Here is a 25452-nt window from a genome sequence, read left to right as displayed (position 1 = left end):
TTACATTAGGGATAATAGGTGGTGTCAGTGTCCCCTTCTTCAAACCTTCCCAGTTAAAGCCCTCAAACCATCTAAAAGAAAAAATAGCATTACTTCATCATTGTGCAGCGAGCAAATTAATACAAATGTCTGGACTGAGTAATGCGTTTTCTCACTTGTGCTTTTGGATGTCTTTGACACCGTTTTTCAAGTTTCCCAGTCTTTCAGAAGGATTATCCCTGAAGTAGAAAAAATAATGTATGATTCAGCACGCAGACCACTTAAATGAATTACTATGTATAAATGTCTACAGGCACAAACACTTACCTGCATAGCTTTTTGATTAGGTTGGCAGCATTTTTGGTAATTTTCTTTGGAAACTCAATCATGTCGATTCCTCTCAAGATGATGTTGTAGGTTTTCATAGGATCAGGGCCAGAGAATGGAGGACTACACAACAGAGGCCAACATATTACTTTGAAGTAAAACGTGCTTAAGTGTGGACAATTATGTAATCTGTATAAATTGTGCAATGAGCTGACACATTTTAATTTTCACCAGGTGACTCAACATTTCCAAAAAGTTTTGCACGTATTACCGCAAAAACTTCATAAACAAGTTTGTTAAGGACAAGCCCGGGCCTGTGAGTACCTGCCAGTTAAGAGCTCAAACATAAGGATTCCTAGAGACCAGTAGTCAGCTGAGATGTCGTGGCCCTTGTTCAGAATGATCTCTGGTGCTACATACTCTGGTGTCCCACAGAAGGTCCACGTTTTCTTCCCAAACCCAATCTTCTTGGCAAAGCCAAAGTCCACCTAAAGAAAACAACGATTTTGTTGTCAGATTGTAATAATCAGGCAAAGAAAAATTTGACTTAAAATCCTTCTCGTGGTATTTTGGTTCCTATCAGATCATGTTCACTCTTATGCATACTAATGGTGGAATGAAAATGGTGGAAATAGTGGCATTGGTGGGTTTGGAGCTGAGCTGAGTAGCTGCTGGCTGCTCTGCCAAAAGAGACAAGCTGGTTTCTCCATGATGAGAAAAGGGAATGTTGGTGTACCTCAAAAAACAAAACCTAGCATAGCCTTAGTTATACTTCTCTTCACACTGTGATTACTCTTGTATTTAAAGCCATTGTGTGGCAGTATTCAAAATGATTTTTGACATTTCACATACATCAGAGAAAGATGGCATTTGTCTTTTCTTGCATCATCTCTCAAAAACACACAAACATCCAAGTTAGAGGTTTCTGTGTTTCCATGTTGATCTCTTACCAGTTTGGCATAACCCCTGTGGTCCAATATAAGGTTCTCTGGTTTAAGGTCTCTGTAGATAATGCCTTTGGAATGCAGGTAAGCAAAAGCCTCAACTACACAGGCTGTGTAAAACCTGGTGGTCGAGTCCTCAAATGAACCCCTGTAAACACAGCAGGACAAAAGAAGATGAAAATTGTAACTTACATCAAATAGTAAAATGTGATACACTTCCTATAATGTAGCTATAAAATCACTAGATATGTTGGTCAAAGCGGGACTCAAATATCATTTTACCAGAATTAACTTAACTGCCACACCTTTCTTTGCCATATAATTGTGTGTGTGTGTGACATTAATCCTTTATGAGTTTACCGATCTCTAAGAATGGTCCACAGTTCTCCGCCTAAACATGCTTCCATCAACATGTAGAGGTATTTGCTGTCCTTGAAGGTTCTGTACAGTCTGAAAACACACAGAAGTGTTTGTTATGACAAACTGCTGTAAAATTCATAACCACACAATTATTATTTGGCAGAAAAAAAAAGCAATGAATTCATCTTCTTAACCAAAAATCCTATAATCTATTTTGAACACATGATAATACTGAAATAAAGCAGTCTGTTGTTGGCCAGGGATTTCCTTTGATATAATTCAGTATTTAAACCGTTTGTTAAAATATACATAAATAATTTTAGTAAACCACAATAAACGGTGTACAGCAAAACACTCCCACAGTGTTTAATTGGATTCAAGTGAGGGGACAAACCTCTCCAAACAAAGTGTTTTTTAAATTGTCATGTTGCTAAACGTCTCCCGGGCCACGCATCTCAAGCCTGTGAGTTATCTTGTCATTCAGTATTCCAGCACACAAATTAGCATTCGTCTCTATTAAAACCTTCCTGAACTGTTTGTATCGCCTTATCAGCGCTCTCCCACCTTCATGTTTTATAGCCAGTACCAGGGTGCTCCTGGCCACAAGCACACCAATGAAGCTGGACCGAAATTGGCATAAATAAATGTATTTCATCCAACTAAAGATTGCCCTGCCAGTGTTTGTCATGCTCCTTTTCATGTTTTAACTGTGCAGTCTTGTGCCACATCATCAGAAAAATGACTTCTGAAACACTTCCACAGATAGTCTCTGTGCCAAGTCAGAAGTACTTTTTTTTTTTTTTTCTTTCTTTTTTTTTCTTTTTCTTTTTTTTCTCTTTTTCTTCTTTTTTTCTTTTCTTTCTTTTTGATTATTGACCAGTTAATTTCTTTTCAACTAGGCACAGACTGTGCAGCCTGCAGCGAGACATTAGTTCAAGTGTGTGTATGTGCACGTCCGCACTTTTTAACAGGAAATGAGAGGCAACTTGATCAGTTTGATTCAGTGACAAATTCAGTTTGTGGACTGACCCTCATATGCGCTTTTCTACTCTAACTGAATCCCTTTTTACCACTAGTGACTTTCACTAATTCTCCACTTTTATCCTACCGAGCACACACACACAAACTCTCTAATGGATGCATCAGGGATACGTTAAGATTCAATATCTTGCTCAAAGGCACTTCATACAAGCTGGAGGAGCCGGGGATCAAACCACCCATCTTCTGATTGGTAGACTACCCTCTCGACCTCCAGAGCCACAGCCGCCCTCGCAGGCTGTCGTTGCCGAGCTTAAATATGTTCAGTCAGTGGGATGTAGAGCCCTGGGAACTGTTTTAAGGTATTTTCAGTCATTTTGGACAATCAGTGATGTTTTCAGACCAATTCAGTGAGTAAAATAAAGTTGTATGAAGAGAAAAATCTACAGGAAGTAACGTGGAAGATTGGGGGGGAAAGATTATTGTCAGCAATCCTTACACATGAGAAACATATAAATTCATCTGCAACACTATCAAAACTTCTTAATGAATATAGGCAAGCTGGGGCTTTAAGTAGATGAAGGTGGTAATTAGTTAGAGTGGACAAACGAGGGTAAAAAGACACAGCTGATCCATCTGCCACTAGTCTCCTTCTCCACCCTCCTATAGCTTGTGATAAAGACCCTGAGATACTCAAACTCCTCCACCTGGGGCAATGGGACGACAAAGGAAGAGGCAAGAGACCTCCAAAATAAAACAGGAATTTCAAGAAAACCAAACAACAAACCTCATAACGTGTAACCAAAAACTCAGAGCTATAAGTTAAGTTTCAAAATACTGAAGAACCCACACCAAGAAGAAACAGTGACCGATAAATAAAGTAGGAACCAAAAAGAGAACGCTGGATAAATCTAACAGTCCACAACTCAAAACTCCAAGCGCCAATGCAGGTGCGTTTTGAAACAATAGCCACATTAAAACTAGGATGTACAGTTTCCCAGTAGAACATAGCATTGTACCTCACTGGTTTTATCGCTGTCTAGTGAGGATGTAAAGACAGCACCGAGTAGAGGGTTAGGAGGGCTGTCTGTTTTCAAATTCTTGCACTTTTCTTGTTTTTCTTTTGCCTTTTCTAGAAGCTTTATCAATCAAACAGTGTTCTTTTTTCCTGCCTTATCAAATTAAATCAAGAGCCTGTGAAGAGAGGCCCTGCTACAAATGTTAAATTAGAAGTAAACATATTCCCATGCTCGACGTCAAGTCAACTTAGCATCAGAGATTAAACCACCTGCCACTGTCAGTGTTGCACTACACACTGACTGGACACTGCTCGAGAACGATACAGCCGCTACATGCAAGAGGCTCGTCTTTGTTAGTCGATCATGTGTTGCATGATCCTCTTCGTGTCGCGTGTTTGCGGAGATGTGTGTGTCCGTGTCCTGTGTGTGTGCAAGCTCTTTTTTTTTTTTTTTTAAATGACATCAGAAACAGCAGTATGCGACATTACGTGATGGCAGAGCTTCAGTTCATCCTTTGTCATTTTTTTTTTTTTTTTTTTTTTTTTTAATAAATAGGACAGGGGGAATGAATGAGAGAGAGAGGGGGAGAGAAAGAAAGAAAACCAAAGGGGAGAAGAGACGGTGAGAAGGGGGGGGAAGAGAGACAAAAAAAAAAAAAAAAAAAAACTCCTGGGTCACCTGTATGGAGAAAAAAAACAAACAAACAAACAAACAAACAAAAACAAACAGAGGAGACAGCAAACAACAAAGAGCAACATAATAATAGAGAAAACAAAGCACCATCACAATAAACTAGCTAGTCATAGATATCAGTATTTACTAAGTAATAAACGATATTGTGCAGCACGCAAGATAGACAGCGCACAGTGTGCTTTGAGGCAGCAGCCAAGAAAGCTTTAGTCTGCGTCTGTGAATACCCATGTGTACACCTGTGTGCATACCTGTGTGGATCAGCATGCTTGCATTCCAAAGGTTTCTCCATGTAATGATCTGCTAGGGAGTGTGGGGGGGCCACAGCCCCGTCCTCCAGGGTGTGAAGCGGGTATGGAGGAGATCAAAACTCCAGACATCCAGAGGCCCCCAGAACACAAGAGACCATGGAAGACCAACAGAGGGGCAGCCGCGCCACTGTCCCAGTAAGAGCTGAGGAGAGTCCCAGATGAGGGCTCGCCCAGCAGCCGCGGAGCAGAAGTCAGGGGGAGTTGCAGTGACGCGCCCGTGAGCTCCGCCGGCCCCCAGCTGCGCCTGAGTGACTGAGCCCTAGGCCGAGAGGCCGGGGGCACCCCACCTCCAAAGGGGCCCGAGCGAGCCCCAGGCCCCAGGCCCCGACAAGCGGCCGCCAAGGAGTGAGCCGGTGTGTACCCGGACGCCCACCCCCAGACACAAAGAACCACCAACACACCGACACCTGAGGGAGTCCGCCACCGGCAGGGGAAGTGGTGGTGGGTGGAGATAGGCCTCCAAACCTTGGAGGGCCTGAGGTGTCCCCAGAGAGGTGGCGTCTGATACCCAACCTGACATATAGACACAGACATACAGGCACACACAGACACAAACATCCATTCCCACCCTCATGCTCTCATATGCACTCACTCCACACTCAACCAACGTGGAGACAGACATAAAGAGACGCTGTACACACAATCACACTCCCCAAGCGTACTCTACAAACCGGGTCTAGGTACCCTTACCCCTGGAGGGGGGAATTGCACCCAGACCCAGGTGGTGTTACCCTTTTCCCTGCGGTGGGGAGAGGCAGACCACCCCGACTCCGCAGCAGCAAGTCAGAAGTACTTAATAGAAAGCAAATTGTGCGTGCCCTCATTATTCAAGGGTGACTATTGAACCATCTGTTATTGGTAGCACAGTTTCCCTAAATCTCCTAACTACTGCTGCAGCTGTGTTTTGTTAGCCTGCTGATGCTTGTATCACCCATCTTTATTCTTGTTCAGGCAGTTCTTTATTATTGTTAAGCCACGCCATATTACATACAAACCAAGCCAAAATGAGAAAGCCGTGATGATGACAGGCTCTTTTTGTGGCCACGTTCATTAAATAAGTCTTAATAGGGAATGTCATTTTTAATAACTCTTACTTTGATCACCAGAATTAAACATTTAGTAAGATAAGCAAACTTTATTGAGCATTTGAAGGAAGCTAATGTTAAGAAGCTACCTAACAATGAAGTCCGAGTGGGCCTCTTGCATGATGAGCTTTTCTGAGCGAATGTGCTCTTGCTGTCTCGTGTCGACGATGTGCCGCTTCTTGAGGATTTTCATGGCAAATGTTTTGTTCTCATCACTCTTGAGCTGAACCTGCAGTGATAGGGAAAGAGAGAGATTCAAATAGCAACGTGTGCAGCTTGTCAGACAAGTCCAGAATATTGATGTTAATGTCACACTGCAGCGCTTCATACCAGCTCAACGCGTCCAAAGCCACCAACCCCCAGAGTGTCGATGATGTTAAAGTCAGCTAGGTTTAGATTGAAGAAAAACGCATTCTCTGCTTCATACCTGTGGGGCCAGGAAAAAGGGGAGGAAAGAACGAAGGGGAACAGGATTAGAGATGAGATGAAGGATGAAAGAAAACATAATCCACTTTCAACAACCTGAGACAAAATATCCGTCTCTCCTTGAGCTCATTTGTTTGCAAATCTTAGAGGATTTAACTCATAGTAATCTATCAAGGATGTTGTTGAGGATGTGGAGTATAAATATGAGCACATGAACAGGATGTTTTTGAGTTTAGTCTTCTGGCAAATTACTTTGACCTCTCTTTGATCACAGACTAACTGTCCCCAGCTTGTCCCCATTCTTTATAGGAAAGAACAAAGATGGGACATCCGTGACACAGGCTACTCACTACTCAGTTGGCTCAGAAGACATGCCTTGGCTCTGCCACTGAACTCCACAACATGCCAGCATGCTGGCAGTAGAGATTGTTTCCACGTGTCCACCCCTTATCCCCAGATGCCCCGTGTCTTCTTTGGTTATTGTTTGATCCAGACAGAGTTTCATCAGCTCAGTTTCTGGATCAGTGGGCTTAGGACAGATCCAAGCCTGGATAGGCCTTTCTGGGTCACTCATAACAGACTATCGCCTCGACGTCAGGCCTCTTCTCTCTCAAAAATATTTCAGCTGTATGTTTATGTAGACAGCGTCTTATCAAAAAACACCTCCACAGAAGACGTGTTTAGATAAGTCAGCAGCCTTCTTTCGCAGAGCTGCAGGGATTAAGATTATTTACAAAAATGTAGGTTAAACACTTTCAGAAAAAACTGTTCCAGGTTTGAATGTAATCAGTAAAATGTCAAATTATGTTTGCTTTATGCCATTCTAGCTTATCTGGCTATTCCAAGTGTTAAAAAACCAACCTAACTGTACTTGTTTCAGATCAGTTACACTGGAAACCTTTTCCCTAAGCTACGCAGCAGTGGACACTTTGGTGGCACGTGTTGGCAGGTTACTGAGCACGATGTTTCTCAGAAACACATCAGGTTACCAGGACACTCATGGTTTATTTGTGTATATGTATACACTATCACTATCATGGGAGATTTGCAGGTTATCCTTTCATCTTTTCTCCCCGACCCTGACCTGGATGCAGGCCCAGAAAAACTCCAAATCCTAAAATAAGTGCTGCTTAAGAAAAGGAGACAAGTAACCAAGATTACATGTTTAGTGTGTGTGGTGCAGTATTGTTAACCCTTTAAAGCCTGAAATAGAAAATAATTGCAGGAAAATTACAAATTTTTCAAAATTAAAGAGTTTATTGAACCATCTGACAAATTTGTTTGAAAAATTATTACATTTTAATTTCAGTATATGAATTTTAATTTGTATTGTAGTTGCTTTTTTATCTGGCTTTTTGAAAAATTGCTTAAAAATGTACAATTTATTTAGGTTTTTCAGGTGGGGGGGGATCACTCTGATGATATAGATGTCTCAAAAACCCACAAAAAACTGCACGCATCAAATATGACACACTAGGATGTGTCTGGGTGCAGTTAATTAAGGAGTGTTTTGCAAATTCTGTCAAGATATAGAAGAAATGAGAGTAAGGATATAATTTTACACTTTAGAATTTTACACTTGCTAAAACGGTTGACTAGTAATAGAAACATACAACCAGCAGATGGCAGTGTTGCTTCATTATAAGGAGTCAGTATCAAAGCGCTGACAAACAAAAACTGTGCTATTCACAGCCGAAGCACAAAACGAGCCCCTTTTCTATTAGATAAGCAATGAAAGAATAAATGTCTCTTCTATTCTCTACAGATGATGAACATTTCTTCAAGCGGGTAACAATACAAAACCATTAAGCTACTTTGCAATGTAATGAATAATTTTGTCACAGGCAAAACACAATGTCTCAATCAAGGACACACAGTCTCTGTAGGAATCAATGAATGGTGGAGATATTCACTAAAGCAGCGACACACAATACAGTTTTTTTCAGATAAGCAGAAAACTACACTCGTCTGTCGCTATAACTGAGCCATGATATGCTGGAAACTGGAATATGATACCAGAGAGAAGATCCAGTGAGACTGAAACCATACATCCACCTTAAATAGATGTCTAAACCATGACCTTGAATAAAAGTGAACACAGAGAGCTTAGCAGCATCTGACACAGTTTCCTGGACAGCATATGCATTATGAGGTTGCAATAAGATGTTACTTATAACTGCTAACATGAAAATCCATTACAAGCTCAGCATTACAAAGTGTTCCTATGCAGGTCAAGTAGCACCCCAGTGGGTGATAATCTGTATCACTGAACGAATGAGGTCATAAAAATGATGCAATCCCCGTGTGTCTAAAGTGTGTGTCAGTATTTGTGTGGGAGTGTGTGTACGATTATCCTCATTTACTTTGCCCCAGTTCTTCTTCATCAGACTGACTCAGGGGAGCAGAAAGAGGAGAAGAAAGCACTTCTGACCTTAAACCAGACTTAAATGTCACTTTTATTTATGGGTGATTCCTGTTTATTGAACATCTACACTCCCAAAAGACACAGGACCCACTGAGTCATAGTGGGTCATATTTTCTCATAGATTTTTAGTTATTCAGGGTTTTTTCACCAGAAGGGCCCAAATTGCTGATTAAAGGTAAGTGAAAATAGCTGCTTGAAAGGGCAATTAGAACATTTTAATAGCAAAGAGTGGGGAATAAAACTGGTGCATTTAAATGACGAATATAATTTTAACGACAAGAAGCAGAAGATTATTTTTAGATGATTTTATTCCTTTAAAAATAAAGGGTAAACATAAAGCTTCGGGATATACAGGCAACATAATTTCAGATTTCTCTATAAGACATTTTCTGTTAAGTCTGCATCGCTGGAGAAAATCAGCTTTTTTCTTTTACTTTGTCTTATCTTTAAATTCTCCCCTCACCTCAGAATACATAAAAGTTTTTATGAATGCAGTAGCAGTGTGCAGAATGTAGCATCTCCTTCTCAGAGAAACAAGGCCTTGATCAAAAACAATGTGTGCATATACAGTAGCATGTGACAGGGAGCTAGTCTTTGAAGAAAAGACCTGTCAGCCCCGCAGAGAGCAGCTGTAATTTCCTGTACAGCAACAGCACTACTGAAATATGCTTATCCACTGTGACCAATTAGAGACAGTTTCCATCTCAGAGGGATCCTGACTCAGGCTTTCCTCAACAAGAAGCAAACGTGCTCTGCTGAGTGGGGAGTGCCAGCAAGAGACAACACAGCACGCAGCAGGGAAAGCTGCCCTAATCAGGGTGATGAGACAGATTTGAGAGAGCAGAGAAGGTGAGTGGGTCTAATTTGAGTTAAAGTTCTGGCTCGATGATAAAGTTATAAACATTTGTCATGCAAAAGTACAACTTGTTACTCCTTTGCATAAAATCTAACTTGCTTAAGGAATCTTTTAAGCTGTCTGCAAGTCGCACTGTGTGACATAGACCTAATTAACTCGGGTACCTTATCTAGGTGATAGAATGATAATGTAGAACACTGTAATTCTCTCCTATCTTTTTATTTTGCCACACAAGATGCCGTACCCTTCATGGTGGGTCATTGTAAAGGCTTGGATCGTAAAACCAAGGCTTCTGCTAATACAACACAACAATATTTTGTTGATCATCATTTCATGCTGACAGCCACTGGATATTATGTTATCATATTATCATAGATCTACTGGCAGGCCAAACAATCATCAGTGGAGCCATAAAGTAGATCTGGCCAGGGCCGAAAGCCAGAGGTAGGGCACTATACGCCCCCTGTTATACCCATCGGTTTCTTGTTGCCTCTTTCCAACCCGGGTGGTATGTTTTGCTCTTGACTGCTCTGCTGATAACATGCCACTGACTTGCAAAAGATCACTGGCACTCTCAGCTAGAAATCCACAGCACCGGGCAGACGTCTAGTCTGTTTTGTCACCCTCTTGTTCTCTCTGTCTCTCTAAATCTATCTACATATGGGATAAGCTGTTCCTGCTCTCTGGCTCCCTGTAAACTGTCATTACTGGGTTCTTGTTTCTACTCACCTTGACTCTCAACATAGCGCTGAATCAGTGGGGTATCAGATTATGCCAAGAGATGGCTAAAAGAACCTCTAGATTCCCACCTCAATGCCAAAGTGCCTTCTATAGAGCCATTCTCTTATTCCCATAGTGAAGATAAAGTACATATTAATTCCTCCAGAAATAGAGGTGAAGGTTATAGCACATGCTTTCTGTTTCCCACAGAGTGTTGCATTATTATATAACAGAAGTAACGGCATGAAGCATTAACAGCCGGCCAGCATGTCTCTTTGCAAAACACTGCAGGCGCTAGGCAGTCACATTGAGTATAAATGATTTTTTTCTTTGTCTTACTTGGCTTTGGCATCAGCATCCTCATGGCCTTTGCTGGATACATCCTCCAAACTCCCAATCAGGTGCTTGAATGAACTGAAACACAGACAGTAACAGTTAAAACAGCACCTGGTGAAGAATTTTTGACACTGTTTTGCTTGAAAATCTACAGACAATGCAGGTCTAAGTAACAGAGCATAAGTGTAAGGAACAAAGATACATATATTCTGATTCGTTCTATGAGAATATATGAATCTGTTACTGTTAGCTTATGTTACAGGGAACAAAGCACCTTATATCTGTATAAGAAGCTGGCACACAGTATGACCAATCTGCCATACACACTCCCAGTTAGTATTAAATATTCATCAGTCTGCTTTTAGAGACAAGCCTCTAAAAATCGCAGACGAGGAGACAGATGAGAAGACACATCTACCCCAAAGAGGTGTAAAACAGTGTGATAGCAGATGGTGGGTGAGAGAGATTTTTGAGACAAAAGTAGACGCTTTGCATGAATATTTAGAGAATAAATTAAAAATTTAAAATGCACTGTGTTGAGTGATAAAGAAATCATTTGATATTATGCAAGGTAAAACTCCATCTTTTTCAGTACTAAATAAATCCGTTATGTGATTTAGGTGATAGAAGCAGAGCAACAACATATTTTTATTCCTCTGTATTTCTAATTATGATAAGAAGAAAAGTGCAAATTCTGAAAGTTAAAGAATAAGTTAGAGCATATTAGATGGATCTACAGAACAATAACTTGCTGAAATAAAATCCTCCAAATTTCTTGAGAGGTTTGGTACATGAAAAATAACTCCCGTGTTTCGCCTCATTTCTCCCTGAAGTATGGGTTTCTATGCAAAATAACGATTCCAAACATCCTGGAAGAACAACTAGCTGACACTTTTCAAGCAGGGCTCATCAAGCTGTCAGCTAGAAGATGCACTGCATCTGGTGTTTTCTCCTGTTGAGACCATAATGCCTGCTAGCTAGGGCTGTTTCTGAGCTGAGCTTTTCTCTAATTTTTTTGCTGCTTACAGTGTCTATTGGACTGAGCCAGTAAATCCCTGCTGCTTCTTTTTTTATTCTCTCTCGCTTTCCCACGGCTCCTGTAATTATCCTTATTTTACCTCTTAGCGTGCACACTGTTTGATTTCTAAGCGTCATACATGCACAGCTATCAAGAAAATAAACAGAAGGGCACAGAATACCAAAAGATTCAAAAACAAATATTCTGCACCAAAACCAGCCTGATTGAGGGACACAAACACACACACTGAACCACTTTTGTTGTGGGCCGTGGCAGCATTAGCTGCTTGCATGAAAGGCAGCAGTAATCACCTGCACTGGATGACTCACTCACTATCCCCTCTGCTAGCTTTGAGGATGGCCCATTTGTGCCTGCTGTGTTCCCTAAGGCAACAGGGAGCCCCTTGGAAAGCTGATACCATTTCCTCTCCCCACACAGCCTGTCTCTTTTTAATGCAAGAGACAGCGATGCTACTAGACAGGCTGTTTCCTTACAAAGTAAGCGGTTATGAACTTTTTCAGATATACAATAGCTTAATCTTATTATTAAACATTATAAACACTGTAATTAAATGTCAAATTGCATTATTGCAACTGGGGGAAAATAGCAAATGTTTGAGCTCAGACAAACATAGTTGTGCTGTGGGGTGATTAGGTAAAAATCAGTGGAGAAAATAGCAGCTGTTAGTCATTCCTGCATCTAGCATATATTTAAATTCTTGGATTCTGGACACGTTACACCTGATTTTCCAGCATAACTGAACAAAGCAAATGCAAATAAGTTAATTTCTTTGTTCTGTGTGTGGAAAATATTTACATGACAATCAAGCTGAGCCCTGAACATAGAAACTGAACAGGCTTAGATGATGGCGTGATTACATTTTTGTAACTTTTATCATCTCTAAAATTTAATGTAGAGCAGAACTATTTAACATCGGCTGACATGCAGTGCCTGTAGAGACTAAAATCGTACATTTTGGATTGCAGTGTAATGCAATAAAACAAGAAAGGAAGACTCATGAAGTTAGCAATCTTAAGCAATAACATTTGTATTACAGAATACAAATGCTTGCATTATGTAACACCAGCTAACATAAACTGGTCATACCAAACCAAATATGGCTGCAACAGCACACCCTCTGAATATATTAAAGTTTGTAAATGTATAATTTAATGTTTGTCGTTTAAATCCACCTTTTAAGCTCTAAAATATAAAAGAGATACCAATTAGGCTGACTCATGACCTAGTATAGGACCTTTTTACACATTTATTGAATTTATTGAATTTTGGAAAGCCTTGATGTTTTGAGCCAAACACCAACTAAATGTGTCGTGGCCACTTGTAAAGGTTGATACGCCAATTAACTTGAGTCATGACCCAATACAGAACCTCTTTCTCAAATTTATTGAATTGTGCATAATGCACCAGAAACACAACCATAAATGTTGATGACGATGTCAGCCGCTTACGGTTACGTCAATTGGCACTGCAAAGATTCATTGCAATCTAAAGTCTAAATCAGTGGTTCTTAACCTTGTTGGAGGTACCGAACCCCACCAGCTTCATATGCGCATTCACTGAACCCCTCTTTACTGAAAATAAAATGTGATTTTTTTACTGGTGCACAAAATGAGCTATGCATGTCATGGTGGAGGCTCTGCCAAACCCCTGAGACCGACTCACTGAACCCCTAGGGTTCGATCGAACCCAGGTTAAGAACCACTGGTCTAAATCAAGCGTACGTCTGCCGTGGTCACTCACAAATGAGGAGAAGTGGCCTCAGATTGATGTTTCAGCAAAATCAAAATTTGTAGGTTTGTTTCATTGCTGCTTCCATTTTTTTATGTAAATGAGTACAGACGGTGTAGAAAAGTCACTAGTTCCCTTGAGGATTGATTTTATTGATACTCACTCTCGATCGATGACTAGACAGGTGACTGCGCCCGCAGCAATGACACTGGCTGTCCTGATGTCCTCCCTGGAGAAAATGAACACACAACACAATCAGGCACAACTTCAAAACTAAAACTTTGATCAAATCCTAAAAAAGTGTGTTGCAGTTATAAAATAATATTTTCATTCATTTTAAAGACCATATCATGGAGGTGATTGAAATCTGTCATATCACTTCATATGCAAACTTGACACATAATAAAAATACATTAAATTCACTGTCAGGAAACATATCACTGCAGAATTTGCATTACTCTATATCATATTTGACATCAAGCTCATCTTCCTCTGATGACAGTCCTTCTTCGGACGAGTCACCCCAGTCGCACGAATCCTCTGAGTCCGTATCCCAAGACTCCATCCTTTACTGTGAAAATTCTTTTCCACACAGAGCCCCACAGGGATTAGCTCTAAATCTGAACCAGTGCACTGCCCAGGGCACCCCCCTAACAAAGGACACCTGTGTAGTAATTCTGTAAAAGTTTCCAATTTGAGGATAGTGTTATCCACTTCAGTACAAACTAAAAAATGTAAACCAGATGAAAAATTCTTCGGGTGGTTTCCCATAAGCAGATTAGTTCAAACTGTATCCATAAGTAAAAAAAGTAATAAAATAAAATAGAAAGAAGATTTGAAGATTTGGTTATAAGATTGTTATAATATCCCAGAAGGGAGCAAATCAAAAGCCAAAAACTGTCTACTTTCTAGATTTAAAAAGAGTCGATTCATTTTAGCTGGGGCACTAACAGAAGCTAGCCTGGGACAAACACTGTCTGTGCCTGGTCTGAACTCAAAGACATATGGCAACCTATTTCAATGAAGTGAGGTGACAATTCCTCCTCGTGCCATGTGAACTCCCACTGCTGCCTTCCCTCGTCCAAACACACACATCCACAACCCCCCCTCGCCCAACACACATGCTCACGCACATGTTCACACACACTCTGCCTCGCTCTTGCTGCTGACCCGTCTGAATAAAGGTCACAGCTGGTGGAAGAACAAAAAAACACTGAAAGGTGAGGACTACAGAGGAGAAGGGAGGCTAGGGATATATTAACAGACGAGAACTGAGGCTCTCAAGCTAGCTGTGTTACAGAATTTCATTCACCTCTGTTAAGCTCCAAGGACCTCCATCCATGCTCTTAATGCAATACCCTGGCCAACACTTCTCCACCTGTTCTCCTGCTTGCCCCCAACACTTTTCAAAACAATTGACATAGACATACTTGCAGTATTAGCAAGCAGTTTAATGGGTAAAAGAATAGTGGTCTGTAACTCAAACCGCCAATGATTTGAAAACCTTGAAAGTATAATTATTTTCTTCTTCTTCTTCTGTCTGCTCCCTTTAAGGGGTCACCACAGTGGATCATCTGCCACCTCCCCCTATCCCTAGCATCCTCTTCTATCACACCAACCCTCTGCATGTCCTCCTTCATCACATCCATGTATTTCCTGTTTTCTTCCTGCTTGGCACCTCCATATTCAACGAACTTTGTCCATTATATCCAACTTTGTCTTTAAAACATTTGATCTTTCTGTCATAGTGCTACAAAGATTGATGCTAATATTAAACATGACCAAAGTTTCAAATAATGAGGTCAGCGTCTGTGCAAGTAGTCCCTGTGAGCAAGCTCCAGCTTCAAACTTGTCTAAACACAGTTTCTGAACATGTATCCTTAGTATGGCTTTCTCAGTGCTCTCTGCTCTACCTTAGAACACAAAAGCCCCACCCACCTAGTGTTCAAACCTTCTGTTTGAGAAGACGAGCCAATCACAAGCAGTTTAACAAGAGCATGAGCAAAAATGAAGAGAAACCTGAGTGGATGAAGTCAAGGTAAGATAAATGAGGTCAACTCATTAGAATTACACACAATTCAGCAGTTATAACGAGCAACTGTACACAATGTTTTACAAAGGCTTGTCTCATAAAAGGAAGTGTACAATGTATGCGTCATTCACTAACCATGGTGATACAACGAAACAACATAACGCCACGGGCTATATTAAAAAAAAGTGTTTATGTAAGCATGAATCATCCTTCAGAGACCTCAAGGGTTTCATATTAGACGAAGCATTTTACACCTGTCCCCTGCTGCTCGACTATAGCTGAGGAAAACAACTTTGTGCGCCATGGTAGTGATACTGGCAATGTTCTATTTGAAACACAATCCCTAAACAATATCTGTCAGTGTGATTCACACTGCTGAGCCTAAGCTGAGCCTAAGCCAAAGATGGCTCAGTACTTGTTAATTGTGGCACAAGAAGAAATGCACTGGAAAGCAGCCACACACACACATTTCCACAAGTAGTGTCACACTAAAAGCAGCTGCATGCTGTGTCTGGAATGTCCTTTGGACTTACACAAGAGCCTGTGGTGTTGATTTCCAGTAGACAGTTGAAATGAACATGGTAATTGGACAGTGATCTGGTGTCCTGGGAAAGGGGTTATGAAAATAATTTATGGTTGGAGGCATAGAGTGGGGCAGTAGCTATGGGCAGGGTGGGGGAGAATAAAAGCCAGGTTAAGACTGGGTCAAGAATTAGAGGTGACTGTGGAGGATGCAGGCACTGGTTTGTGCTTAACCCTGCAACACCAAATGTTCCAAGTAAGACCTCTACAACATCAGTGTGTGTGTGTTTCTTTTAGTGAAAAACCTGAATAAATGTTTAAACAATAAATTGCACAAAAATACATGTAGTAAAAATTACTTAAATTAAAAGTCATACATGCAGAATAAAATTTAATGCCTTCTCTAAAAGAAAAAAAAAAACACTGTCAGAATGTTCAATAAACACTCCAGATTCATAAAATGAGAATTTTGTGACAATTATTTAATGGTTCAGGCTTTAATTTCTGTGGCTGAGGTATTTTTTGAGATATATTTATATATATCTATTTTAATTCAATTCAATTTTATTTTATTTATACAGTGCCAAATCAGTCGCCTCAAGGCGCTTTATATTGTGCAGTACATCCTACAATAATAGATACAGAGAAAAACCCAGCAATCATATGACCCCCTATGAGCGACATATTTTAAACTAATATATATATATATATGTGTGTGTGTGTGTGTGTGTGTGTGTCTATTAAAGTTAAAAAATAGATTTTATTCGAATAATAAAAAGTCTCACTGAGATTAAAGTAGCAACTTCTTTTGCAGAGGAGTCAGGCAGAACAAGTGGCAGGCCAAATACAGCATCTATTTATCCACATACCTCTAATCTGGGGAGAGCAATCTAAGCAGAGATACCTAGACCTCTCTCTCCCCTGCCACCACCTCCAGTTTTTCAGGGGTGTTCCCTGGTGGGTGTGGTCCTGGGGCTTTGACATGCATGAAACACATCACCTTGGAGGCATCCAGGAGGCATCCCAGCCAGGTGCCTAAACCACTTCAGTTGGTTCTTTTGATGTGAAAAGTGTCTCTACCCGAAAGATCAAGCTTGTCACCCTGGAGCAAGTTCCAAAGGGTGTCTGCCAATTATATTGTTAAATCTTATTCTTTTGGTCACCTCCTGCAGTCCATAGTCATAAGTGAGGGGAGGAACGTGGATTGATAAATAAATTGTCAGCCTTTCCTTTGCGCTCAGCTCCCTCTTTACCACAACAGCTGTCTGTACCGATTTAAATTAAAAAGAAACACAAAATCACACAAATACCTGTATCAGTGGTCAGACAGAACATTGTGAATAAATCGAAACATATACATATGAATGTGTCTGCTTCCAAATCAACAACAAATACTGGGCAGAACAAATGCCTGGTTGTATGCCGGGTGTCTCTTTTGATGACTTAAAAATGCTAAATTTAACCTGGATTAAGAAAAAGTTGTAAGTCACTTGCATCTTAAAACATAGTGTGTGTGAAACTCCAAAAGCAATTTTCATTATTCAACACTAAATGAGTCCCACAGTATCTGTGCAGCTACAGTACTTCCCATTAAGTACAAATTGCATAACAAAGACTATACCTACTTTCAATGCATGCCACAACTTTTACATTCATGAATATATTTTCCTAGTATTCCAGGACGCTGCTCCTCAGTTATTGAAATCAAAATATTTCTCTGAAACACTTCCTTATTGGTGCATGAATTGTCTCCTTTGAAGTTATATTTCAGTCATGGGCTACAGTATTCTGTTATTAAAAAAAAAACACGGACCACACACCCCATGTTTGATTATTTTAACAAAGATAATGTGGGAAGTCTCAGATGTCTGAGCTTGCCATAAACACACTCAGAGCTTGTGTTTCTCATACAGAGCATTTATTTTTGAGGCCTGTGCAAAAATAAACCTTTTGTGGTTGGCCTTCTATTTATTATTTCACACTGTCAAATCTCTGCTTGGACACACAGTTTGCCAGATTGGCACATTCTTAAATATTTAGTCATTTTGTTGTCAGTGCAGTGCAGTGCAGGGATCCAGCAGCAACTGAGTGCTTCCTTACCTACACCCAGAACAAAATCTGTGGCCTGTGGGAAATAACAAAAGAAGCAGTACTATTTTTTTTTCTTCGTATCTGCACTGCTACACAACAAAGGGATTTTCCTCCCTAAAATAATGATTTAGAAATAAAAGCAACATGGGATTTGCTTTGATAAAGTGCTTCTGAAGCAGCAGCTACAAAAAAAGTATATAGTATAGTTACCAAAATGTGAAAAATTTGAGAGAACGTAGACAAAGCAATGTAAAATATTCAGAATTGTAGTTAATACTAAATGAATGATAGAAGCTAAAGCGGTGACTCGGGGGAAATCTATTAATAGAATGAGACTTGGAGTGAAGGGAAAGTGATGATTTTGTGCAATAGTGGCAACATATCCACACTATTACAAACTCTCACAGTGAATTATCAGAGCGCTATTGTTGGTCTGAAGGTGTTCTGACACCGATACCAATCAAACTTCTCCCAGTTACATCAGACTTCTTTTTTTAAATAGCACCTTCAGCTGGAACATTCCCACAACCATACCCACACAAAATACACTCAGGAGTTGGAGGTCAGGTCACACATTGTCTATGCAGGTGATGGTCCAACTCCTCCAATGAAAGTTAACACATCACAGTGACATGAGGAATGTGATATCAGATATGTTCTCCTTAAGTACAAACAACATATCACCCTCGAAGTGCGTCTCTTCCCGGAACATCCATCACTGCGAAGAGGTACATATATATTGTAGTCATTCAGGGCCTATAGATGTGCAAGCCCCTTAGAGAATAATTTGATATTTGTTCTACTGCCTTAACGTATACACATCTCACGCCAGCACTCACACAAGCTCTCGCAAACCATTATAGCTGGCAGGGGAACTGACTTTGATTTGTAAATATGTTGTTCTCACAGATCAAAGGCAACGTCTTCAGATGGACAGAGTAGCCTTTGAGTATAGGCTATTGAGTTTCATGAGCAAGGACATGCACAGTTAACTCCTAATTAGAAAGATTAGAAAGCCCAGCAGAAGAGCCCTCTGATCAAAAGCCTAGTTCCAAGATGGCCAGCATCTCCATCATTTCAATTCGCGAGACACCCTTGACCATCAAAGGTATAGTCAAATAAGCTTCTCCAGCTCAAGACACTCTAAGACAAAAGGTGTTTATAACAAGAGACAGTGAGCCGGAGATAGCAGTTTGTTGAACAAAAGTGTTTCTCTTGATTAAACAAAGCACAAGATGCTCTTAAGCATGCTTTGAAGAGCTTTCAAAACTGCACAACATTTCAAAGTATATTGTGATAACCACTGACTATTTATCCTGCTGTATAGTCCATGTGCAAAACCCTCACTCCCAACAAATGAGTGATATGAGTAATGAATCATGGATAATATTAATGCTAAGCATATGCTGCACTTCAATTAAATCCTGTTAAATTAATTTAAAGTTACATCAACAGTCACCTCAAGGTGCTTTATATTGTAAAGTAAAGACCCTATAATAATAGAGAGAAAACCCCAACAATCAGACAGCTCCCTATGAGCAAGCACTTGGTGACAGTGGTGTCACGGCCAGCGGGGGCAGACCGTGTGGAGAGTGTGTGTGGTGGACCCAGGCGCGAACACAGGCGAGGAGACGGGAGTGAACTTAAACTGAAAGCGAGCCTTTATTTGGGCTGATGCAGAATGGAGTAGACAAAACATAACAGGGAGAGACTGCAACTAACCAAAAACCTAAACTGGAAAAACACTAACCTGACTGAAAGGAAAAACTATGACCACCGTGAACAGAACGCTGTGCAGATGCATGGAAACTGTGAACCAAATGGCGTGACGAAAACAGACATGAACATGACCTGCACGGAACCTCATCATGCGGCTGCATGAAAAACAACATAAACCAAATGGCAAACATGAACTGCACAGACTCCTGAAAAACACCTAACTTGACCAGAGGGGAGGTACACAGACGACACGACAACGAACAAAGGAAGACTGAGGACTTAAATACACACATGAGGTGATCAGGGGAAGTGGAGACACATGAGAACACACAGGGGAGAGTAACACTAACTACAATGAACAAAGAACACCAGACTCTTACAAAATAAAACAGGAAACACGGAGACATAGACATGGAGATAAAACATGACATGAACTTAACATAACCACATAGACATGAAACATAGACGCAGGAACCACGGAGACTGAGTACAGGCAGAGATGACAGAAATAACTAAGAAATAAGGTCTGAACAGCAACCTAGAATTTAACTAGATTGAAAATGAATACAAAAAAATAAATAAAACTCAAACACTGGGTCACACGACCCAGTACCGTGACAAGTGGGAAGGAAAAACTTCCTTTTAAAAGGAAAAACTCTCCAACAGAACCAGGATCAGGCAAGCGAAGCCATTGACTGCGACTGTTTGGGGTTGAGGCGAGGAGACGGGACAAAAGACACGCTGTGCCAGAGACCCAGAGATTAATAATAACTAATTATTAAATGGTGAAAATCATCAGGGTGATTAAACTTTTTTTTTCCATTACATAATTTTAGCAGCACTTAAAAGAAGTCGCCGAATTCCTCAAAATCAGAATAGCTGCTACATTCATGATGTGTTAGAGCTTTGTGTTTGATTCTTACTCAACAAACAGCACTTTTAGCTTTAATGCATGTGCGTAAAACATTAAAAAATGTCTACTTCAAAACAACAACAGACGTGTCCCTCCCCTAAGAAATCAAGCTTTCCATGCCTAACATGTCCCACATGCATTTTAATGCTCTGTCATCTTTTATCTTTTAGTCATTAGCTTTTACATTTAGGGAAAGCCCAACCATCTGTGCAATTCAAGCTGCTGTCTGAATATCATCCAGCAGCCAGTGTTCTCAAAGTGCAGCCTGGAGGCCAATGACAACCCTTGTTAACTTGTTATATGTCTAAAAGAAAAGACTTTTCATTTAAATTTAAGTTTACATTAATTTATTCACAGGTCATGTGATACTTTGATAAAGCACGGGATTAAGGCATCTTCAATTTTAACTCCTCTGTTCTAGCCACGATAGAAACAAATGACAAATGTGTGCAGTCAGGAAAACCCCCTTATCTTTATATGTTGGCACACCATCAAAACTCATCAAAACCTGATTGAAATTATTTCTTTTAATAATAAACATTATATTTATTATTTTGACATAAAATCTCTTTTCCACAGCACGCTGCTTTGATTCGGTCTGTGTTTTCAAGTGCCGATGAGTCTGAGCGCTGATTTTTATGTGGCTTTCACATTCAGCAGCCACAAGATGGCGACATCTTCATTATTTTTCTAACTCTGCTGTCTAAGTATGGACACACTCAAATGTGCATGCATGAATGCATATCTTCTCTGTTTCTACCTGACCCTCATAGACATAATACACTTCAGACTATTTTCCATCTCTTCACTCCCTGATGTTAAATAATCCATTGTCCATGGAGAGGTGCAATCCTGACAAGGAAGAGCAAACAGCAGGGTAAAAATATCACTTCAGCACAACGGTCTTGACGCCAGGTTTATAAAATACTGTTATAACATCTAAGTGTCTACAGTGAAAGTATTTGAGCACTTTGAGCAAACCAAATGTTAGAAACAGACATGAATCATTTTTAAATATAGTTACTTAAAACTGACCTGTGGGACATCTTCACAGCTAGAATCCACACTGCTGGTTCAGACTTATAACGTACAAAGTGGTGTAATGTTAGAAGTGTGTAATCTCGTTTTATATCTGTTTGTTCCAAGTCGACATACACTGTGTGAATTACAGCTGCTAATAGCAAATGTTCACGAAAGAGTGCAGAAATTCATTAATACAGCCAAGGACATCATGGAGATATCCTTGATAACAGAATGGAGAGGAAAAGAAGCTAGATAATACTGTTCAAATGAAATGAGACTTGAATTGGTAGTGCATACTTTTGTGACAAACACCACCCTACTCCCAATAAATGATTTTTCCCTGTTGTTTTTCTGAGTGACATCAGTGTGTGCAAAATAGCACAGACAGGCTGTCACTCGGTGTTGTTGTGAGGGATCTCCGCTGTCACTTAAACATACCCCCTTCTCGATTTAGGCAAAAATAGAACTTGAGAAACATGAATGTGCCACAGTCACTGCATGTGCGCTTATTTATACGGTCTTCAAAAAAGGGGCTGGAGGTGAAATAGCTGCATCTGCAGATAGTTGTTGCTGTTTACGCAGATGGGAAAATTATTACATAACCAAACAAATTAGAATGCTCACAGTAGCAACTGTGGATCAAAACGCGCCTTAATATAGACTGAAATGCATAAAAAAAGACATGTGGATTTAAACTCTTTCTCATATCATATTTAACAAGCTTCCTTCGGTCCAGAGAAATAATTCTTCTTTCATGCGTGGAAAATTTGCCTTGAACAGCTAGAGTAAATCAATTATCATAATATGGCCTAGCTTTAAGCAATTCCAAACATTTGCCAAGTTATCAAGGCTGTTCAAAAGAGTGAGTTGCGGAAAGAAAGGAGATTGATAGGAGTTGGAGACTAAGTGCCAAGTTAACACTAAGACAAAAGATATAAAAGACAGGTTGGGAGTGAAAATTAGAAGGAAAGCAGTGAAAGAATGGAAGACGGGAGATATAAATTGGAAGCGGCAGAATTATTAGGAACACTCTTACCCTTGCAGTGCTTTCTCTCCAAACCAGTCTCCTTTTCCGAGGCTGCGGAGGTAGACAGGCTCTCCGTTGGGCAAGTCTTCTCTGGTTACATTAACCTAGCAAAACAGAAAGGAAAGTTAAGGAGAAGAATAGTGAAAATGTATGTCATGTAGATGTGTAGCAAGAAAAAAAGATGGATAACATTTTAATTTAAAGACAAGACAGGGAATCATGTCTTAAAATGTCAGGTTCATCACATTGCTACAAACAAAAAGGAAGCACTACTGTAACGCAAGTCTGTTTCAAACAGGTAACTGTCATCACCATGAAGAATCTGGGAAGCGCCACGAGCAAGAAGAAACATGAGTGATGGGGCTCTGCTGGGCCGGAAAACTTTACAAATCAAAGTGATGGCAGCTGAGTAGATTTTAGAGGAAGGGAATGAAGGCGATTGTTTCGTCAATTGAAGGATCTTGTCTTCATCCATTAGTCAGCACAGATGTAGCAGCAAATCCTGCACCGGCGCACTGTCTACACCTGAGTGACAGCGTAATTATTCATGTGGGAGCAGGCACAAAACAAAGAAAGGAAGTACAGGAGGTACAAAGTGTGATTGTGTGCGCGCTGGGTGACGTCCAATCTGGATGAAAGTCCTATAGGTAAAGTAGACTACACAGAGCCAAAGTGAGCGATGTGGAAATAACTAAGCAGAAAGCATTGACAAGGTCAGGTGTGTATGTATGTATGTGAGTTCATTCCTGCACCCACACATCCATGACCATACTGTTGTGCAACGTGACTTTACTGACCTTGTGAAATTTACAGCTTTTGTTTACTGCCAAAGTAAGGTACAAAGAAAAAGGACACAAAACAGGACGGAACAAAAGCACTCACATCTCACATATGTGAACTACTGGAAAATACTAGGATTATAAAGCACTAAAATATTACTAACACATTCTTATTACAGCATTACCCAATTTATAAATGATACAAATGATGTATAGGTGAGATTACAAACCATGTACCATCTACATTTTGTGGATGTAAGGGACCAGACGAAGGAAACATAATTGGATAAAACAAATTCTACCAAATTATTAATCGAACCAAAAAACAAGGTGATAGTAGGGGTTAGAGGACGCGAACTGTTGGACGAGCATTATAAAACCCTGTCAGGTGTCACTGATTGATCAATTTGTGGTCATACCTGCTGAAAACAAACAGCATGCGAGCTTGTGGATGTAACAGACAGGAAACAAGCTGTGAAGGAAGCACAGGAAATGAATGGAGAAGATGAAGACAACAAGCAGAGAGAAAATGAGGAGGGAGACTTGCAGCCATCCTGGCATCAAAACATGTTCACGAAAAGTATGTGAAAGCACTCCAACAGTGTTGAAGCCAGACAGGACAGTGCTCAGTGTGAAACTCAGTGCTGATTACTGAAAAGTGGAGTCAAATGACTCCATTCTCCTTCCAAGATACCCCCGTCGCTGCTGAAAGAGATGATGAAAGAGGCAGCGCTTCTTTCTGACTTCTCCTTTAACCTATGGTGATTGATGACAGCCAACTTCCACCCAAAAATTCCACCCCATTCTATCAAAAAATAGGGGTCTTTTATTCTCCATGTACCACGATGCCCTGCATTGTGATGTCAGCTGATGATTGTTTTGGTGGTAGTCTGGACCGCACTGTCCTTACCTTTCCTTTACTGATGATGAAGAAGGTGTCTCCTCTGGCCCCCTGTCTGATGATGTACTCTCCGTCTTCATAATGTGTCTGTCAGAAGAGAAGAGAAGAGAAGAGAAGAGAAGAGAAGAGAAGAGAAGAGAAGAGAAGAGAAGAGAAGAGAAGAGAAGAGAAGAGAAGAGAAGAGAAGAGAAGAGAAGAGAAGTGAAGTGAAGTGAAGTGAAGTGAAGTGAAGTTCAGGTTCAATGTAATTAATTTGTCTCTTTTCTTATACTGGAAGTGAAACACTCTCACCAGAGACAAAAAGTACTCTTCAGAGGAGGAAAACCTGAATTGGGTGCAGTGATATAAATCACAATTAGATATCTTTTTTTCTTGTTAAAAATCACAGATTGGCAAACTATCCAGGGTATTTTGCTTCTTTCCACCCACTACTTGCTTGGATATGCTCTGTGACCTTGAATATGAAAAAGCAGGTAAAGAAAATGAATGAATAAATGAATGTTTCTGCAGTGAATATGAAGGGAAATCACATTTCCTTCCTGAGAAAAAAATTAATACAGAATATCCGTCCATTAATCACATTTTTTCTACACCTGGTAATCCTATTCAGGGTTGTGGGTGCTGGAATGGTTGCAGCATGAACTGAGTAGGCTCCATCTCACACATGGCTTGTGTTGAAAACCTCTAGAGGAAGATAATGCTTCTTCTCCAAGGCCAGTTTCTTAGGTTATACTAAATACTTTATATAACAGTTGGCATCATGGAAATAATTGAATATCAAATTATGATGTTTGCTGTATGATCCAGAACAATAACAGAAGGACAATAAACTGTTTCTCCAGCAAAATACACACAATGCTGCACATCTGGCCACAAGTCTAGACAAAAGACAGAGCTCAATAGTTCCTGTTAGATCATAAATAGACTCCACAGTGGGACTGACATTTGCCAGATTTTCATTCTCACACAATTTTACCCAGGAAAGGTGCCTAACGCCTTACACTAAGCAGCGACATTCCTGTCTGCTGTGTATTATTTAAGGAAGAGACATTCCTGTCTGCCGTGTGTCATTTGAAAACAGTTTGTAGTCCGCAGCATGTTGAAGTCGTTATGCGTCGGTTAGTTCAGGTTTATTTATTATTGTTGAGATGAAAAAAAGAAATAGATCCAAATAACCAAAGCTCAGTCATGAACCAAAGCAATCTTTCATAACTAGTCTAAG

At 40.2% G+C, this 25452-nt stretch overlaps 1 protein-coding gene across 2 annotated transcripts in view; it reads right to left on the bottom strand.

The window, feature by feature from the left end:
* The window catches only part of LOC146695398 (cGMP-dependent protein kinase 1), a 119650-nt gene that overhangs the window by 2912 nt on the left and 91286 nt on the right, over positions 1 to 25452 (bottom strand). For both annotated transcript variants that reach the window (XM_085477530.1, XM_085477529.1), the window contains exons 6-17: positions 24240 to 24317; positions 22560 to 22654; positions 13387 to 13452; positions 10460 to 10534; positions 6024 to 6120; positions 5783 to 5922; positions 1611 to 1700; positions 1257 to 1398; positions 631 to 794; positions 307 to 429; positions 156 to 218; positions 5 to 71 (exon numbers count right to left, since the gene is read on the bottom strand). In XM_085477530.1, coding sequence (XP_085333656.1) covers positions 5 to 71; positions 156 to 218; positions 307 to 429; positions 631 to 794; positions 1257 to 1398; positions 1611 to 1700; positions 5783 to 5922; positions 6024 to 6120; positions 10460 to 10534; positions 13387 to 13452; positions 22560 to 22654; positions 24240 to 24317 — 1200 coding nt within the window. The remainder of the gene's footprint in view (positions 1 to 4; positions 72 to 155; positions 219 to 306; positions 430 to 630; positions 795 to 1256; positions 1399 to 1610; positions 1701 to 5782; positions 5923 to 6023; positions 6121 to 10459; positions 10535 to 13386; positions 13453 to 22559; positions 22655 to 24239; positions 24318 to 25452) is intronic.

The sequence above is a fragment of the Copadichromis virginalis genome, linkage group LG13, assembly GCF_057382275.1.
Source record: "Copadichromis virginalis isolate Kocher_CV1m ecotype Utaka linkage group LG13, C_Virginalis_male_GT1.1, whole genome shotgun sequence".
Taxonomy (NCBI): domain Eukaryota; kingdom Metazoa; phylum Chordata; class Actinopteri; order Cichliformes; family Cichlidae; genus Copadichromis; species Copadichromis virginalis.
Note: the sequence above shows the minus strand (reverse complement) of the source record. Positions and strands in the feature narration are given on the sequence as shown.